This window comes from Rattus rattus, chromosome 5 (genome assembly GCF_011064425.1).
Source record: "Rattus rattus isolate New Zealand chromosome 5, Rrattus_CSIRO_v1, whole genome shotgun sequence".
NCBI lineage: Eukaryota > Metazoa > Chordata > Mammalia > Rodentia > Muridae > Rattus > Rattus rattus.
The window spans coordinates 111,678,012-111,682,715 of record NC_046158.1 but is presented as its reverse complement, the minus strand read 5'-3'; the positions used below and the strand labels follow the sequence as shown (position 1 = coordinate 111,682,715).

Sequence of the window (4,704 nt, the reverse complement as noted above, 5' to 3'; positions counted from 1 at the left end):
CCTCGATCAAATCTGATCAGCATGACTCTGTAAAGCTGTCGTGTCAGCGCACGGACGCCGCGGCTTCCCGAGAGCCGGCGCCGGAGCTTAAGTACACCTTTTATAAGCACCAAGACAAAGTTTTTCTGCCAACATACTGTGTTCCTTTTACCTCCTCCCTTCTCTACCGGGGCATTCTTTCCCAATATTTCACCTCCGAATTGAGGGACTGCTACTTGAGATCGATCAGCTTCCTTTTCTCGTTGCAACTTTTCACTACCCCCTGTTTCTGACCATCTTTTTCTTAGTTCCAACACTCTCCGCTTTGTTGTTTTAACTGAGCAGTTCCCACGCGACCTCTGAAGCCGTTTGGTGGTAGCTAGAAACTCAAAGGTCAATAGAAAAAGCCCGAGGGTTGCCAGAGCAACCCCGGCGGCACCTGCCGCGTCCGGCAGTGGTAAGAGTTGGAGCAGATCAAGGCTAGCCATGGTCTCTCAGGGTCTTACCCCACTCATAGCTTCTGAATTTCTCCCACGAAATGGAGGCTTCCCGTGGCACCGGCGATGTTTTTATCCAGGGTTTCTTGGCACCAGATGTCCCACGCACGACTTCCCGCCGGCAAGAAGCACGCGAGACATAGAAATTCTTACTATGAGTGACTTTTATTCCTGTCTATTCCTCTCTCATGGTGGAAGCCCGCTTGCTTTGCGCCAGGCCAGGCGCCCCTATTTATCCCCCTGCACGCACCCACACCTGATTGGTTGCTTACTCATGACCTCATCAGGCACGCCCGGAAATGGGCAAAGACCTGGCATGAAGGCACTCTAGCACATGCGCACACAGTTAACCTCCCCATAGGGAGCCGGGCTTGCCCGGTAAAGGCTAAGCGCCATCTTGACTGACCTGGCTTTCCACGTGGGGCGCAGTGGAAGCCAGCGCCATCTAGTGGTGGCGAATGTTATTGCGGCCCTCTACACCTACTGTCTAATGTTTCTCTTCCACATGTCTTAGGCAAGGACCAGGTCTAGACTCGACAATGTTGATGGTTTTGGGCTATCTGAATGGTCTTCAGGGTCCTCAAGAAGTTTTTGTGTGCCCTCCGCTGAGGACAGCAGATGCTAAGCAGTGTTGGAAAGAGTGACCTCCAGCTTCTCACACTTCAGAGATCATTCTCGGGGTGCTGAGAGCGCATCCCAGCTATGTCCCCACACAACCAGGGGATGCCTAGTAAAGTCTGAGTTATCGATCTGCTTTGTCTTAGGGATCCCGTGGCAGGGAATCTTTTCTGCAGAAATAAAACCACCAGGCACCGTGGCTGTTTGTTTACGGGTGTTTATTGTTTGCAGGATAAGAACAATCTGAGAATCTGTCAACAAGGAAATTGCTAAGTCACTCGAAGTGCATCTGTCCTGTGGAATATTTCATGGTCATCTAAAAGGACTAGTTAGATGTTACCTGGTTACCGATCCAGAGAGTGTAATGGTATTCCATGAAGTCAGGAATACAAGCCGCAGAGAAACAAACATAGTGCTCTTTGTATTTTAAAGGTTGTAATGAAACAAAATTAAAACCCTCGTCTTTATATTTAGACACAGTAAAGGGGTACGGGTCTCATACTAGGGTAGAAGGAGGGGATAGGGTTAAAGAAACAAGAAAACAAAAGTCATTAAAAAATGGACAGAAAGCACTAAATGATGTCAAGTAAAGCTTTAAGGTACCCAGCGTTCTGGCCCTGTATTAGGATTGCAAATTGCTACATTTGCAGTTGCAAATGAGTAAAGGAGTGGGGAGTCTGGAGAGGTGAAAACTTCGTGACCAATCAGACGCAGGAATTGCAGCCCCGCCCCCTTTTACTCGGCTGTCAGTTTGCGTGCAGTTCTACAGAGCACGCGTTTTAGCTCAGGAACTCTTAGAAGGGCTAAGAAACCCCCTCCTGATCCGTAAGTAAGTAAGCAAGAACATCCCTGCTTAAATAAAAAAAACAAAACGAAATAAGCGAATTTGGTAGTCAAATCACACTGACACTTATTGGCTGTCGCAGTTAGTTCGTGGGCAGAGACGACCAATAGTCGGAGAGAACACGGCAATCGTGGAGCATGGACTCTGTCCAGCCTAAGCATTTTCTCGCCAGAAGGAAGTTGGCTGTCCACGGCTTTGTGCGCCCTGGAAACTAAGCCTTAAGCCTGGAGCTGAAACGACAACATCACCATCTAAGAACTATTCCTTCTTTCTTGCCTGATATTTAAAATGACATGCAAGGGATAAACTGTGTGTTCTGGGCTTCTCCCCGCCCTCTGCTGTAGAATTAGTAGACAGTAAGCCGAGGGGGCGTGTCTTGGCGGCAGTGGAGTACTGTAGCAGGTTGGTTTTCAGGGGCTGTCTGTCCAGTGGTACAGGTTCCAGGGGAAGGCTGTGAATCCTTGGGCTGCCCTGCTTCATGTCCCTTTACCATGTGAAGCTTCCCAGAGGTGTCCTTGAGGAGAACTGATAGCACTGGGAACTCGGCTCGTGAGGTACTGTTATCAGCACTCGTGTTCTGGAACGTTGCAGATGACTCCTTTGACAATACCCGACCCCCCTGGCAGATGTTCCTTTTACAAGAGACTACAACCAGCAGCGGTTATCTCCAGAACCGTTCAGTTCAGCAACTTCTGGGGTCCTGAAAGGTGAGGAAAGCCTGCAGAAGAATCTTAAAAGATTTTTAAACATTCAAGTAGCACTCATAGTTTAATACACATTTAAATCCACAAAGTGGCATATCGATTTGTTATTGGGTCTCTCTAAAGGTGTCATTTCTCTTCAGCCTTTTGGCCAATAACTATATTTTTGGAGTGTTAAATGATTCACAGAGATTAGCTCTTACCAAAGAGGTTTTAAAAACGGATAGTGATTGCAGAGAGTCCTGTGCAAAGCAAGCGTCACAGATGTCTAAGAACACGCATGCACATAGGGCCAGGGGACTTCAGCAGTAAACACACATCGGGCTTGGTGCTATGTCTGTAATCCCGGCATTCAGGAGGCAGGGGCCAGAAGATCATGAGTTTGGGGCCAACCTGGGCTACATAAATTCCTTTCTAGAAAAGCAAAGGAACACACACACACACACCGAGAGAGAGAGAGAGAGAGAGAGAGAGAGAGAGAGAGAGAGAGAGAGAGATATGCAAATGTGTTATTTACAAGTTTTTTTTTTTTTTAACTTTGCAGATATTGCAGGGACCCAACTAGCAACCGGCAATCCTTGTGAAGAAGCATCTAGAAACCACAAACACATCCGCCCTGAAGCTGCTCTCTGGGAGGTGAGTGATGAATTTCCCTACAATCTGATTCCTGAGCCTTTGTCTAGTGTCACGTCTACTTTAGTTTGACTTCTGTTATATTGTAGTGTCGGGCAAGGTGTCGTGTCAAGGTGCTCAGGGCTTCCCACTTACTTCAGAGTGTGACTTCCACATTTCACTCCACATTCAGGACTGCACTTGGACCTGAGTCTTGAAGGGACCAGGAGGTAGCTCTACACAGCCTCCTTTGTAGCTCTAGGCTACCCAGAGCAGAAAACCTGAGGGAAGATAGACCAGGGGAACCCCAGCTCTGCTATTTTCTAACTGTCCTGGAGGGGGACTCCAGCAATGTGAGCCTCAGTTTCCTGGAGTTGGAAAACCAGGTGGAGTGCCCAGGACAATTCTTTCATACTTTGGCTGGTTTATCACCTAGTGTAGCTGTAAAGGCAGGAACAAGCTAGGTCCCACAGGGTGGGGCATGGGGGCACTGTAACACCTTATCAAACACAGGGAGCAGAGGGAGTACTCGGGAGGGACTTTGGAAGTTGCCGAGAATTGCTACACACTGTACTTTCAGGACACTCGGGGGCTAGAGAGTGAGAACTGGGCTACCTCTGTTCACCTTTGCCCACCAGCTCACCTCTGTGGCTGCCAGTTTCATTGCTGTTTACTTCACAATAAACCAAATGAAACCCAGCAGGCAGACCATCGCCTGTTGGTCCACGGTGATTCGCAGCGCCGCTCCCCTTTCCAGCCAGAAATCGCAGTGCTTGGTGGAACAGATCTCTTTGATCACCCGCCACAGGACTCGCTGGTGGAGCTTGCTATCCTGCTTCTCCCGGGAGAACTCAGCCTGATTGGCCGCCTGGGTGGCGTTGACGCAGCGGGTCACCAGCATCTCCTTGGTCACGTTGGCTTCAGAGCAGCCTTCGTAGTAGATCCCATCAGGGAACTGCCAGTAGTTGGCCGCATAGTACTTGTTGCCCTCTGCTCCGAAGTCGATGTCCAGCTTCCGGCCTTGCTTGATGAAGGCTCCTGGGCGGTTCTCAGCCACCTGGGCTTCGGTAATCTGGCCGCTGCTGGGCAGGACCTTCCGGTTCCACTTGAACCTATGCTTTATGCCCCTGGCCTTAACCGTGGAGAGGTGGCTAGCAAGCAGCAGGCAGAGGATGGCCAGCCCCCATGTACCCAGACGGTTCTTCATGGTGGGGGAATCTGTAAGGGAAAGGCTGAGCTGTCACTCTCTCTCCTCAGATGTCCTCCCGCCCTCCAACAGGTGACAGATTTTAAAGGAATCCTCGTATCATAATGACGTCTCATGCACAGGCTGCCCAGGGTCAACCAGATGCCAGCTTGCTTTCTTTGTTTTGGCTGGGGTTACTCCTCTCGCTGTGATCTTGGCTGTTTGGGGCAGAGCTATTGGCCAGGCATAGGAACACAGATACATAAT

The 4,704-nt window shown here is 49.6% G+C and overlaps 1 protein-coding gene across 1 annotated transcript; it reads right to left on the bottom strand.

The window, feature by feature from the left end:
• Positions 1-1,295: 1,295 nt before the first annotated feature.
• Prnd (prion like protein doppel) lies at positions 1,296-4,464 on the bottom strand. The gene is made up of 2 exons (XM_032902356.1): positions 3,895-4,464; positions 1,296-3,053 (listed from the first exon to the last, which is right to left on the bottom strand). The coding sequence occupies exon 1, from the start codon at positions 4,456-4,458 to the stop codon at positions 3,922-3,924; it is 537 nt and encodes a 178-aa protein (XP_032758247.1). The 5' UTR covers positions 4,459-4,464; the 3' UTR covers positions 1,296-3,053; positions 3,895-3,921.
• Positions 4,465-4,704: the final 240 nt, after the last annotated feature.

What these genes read in the sequence shown, in the direction of transcription:
- Prnd (XM_032902356.1), bottom strand. Translation starts at nt 4,458, where the DNA reads ATGAAGAACCGTCTGGGTACATGGGGGCTGGCCATCCTCTGCCTGCTG.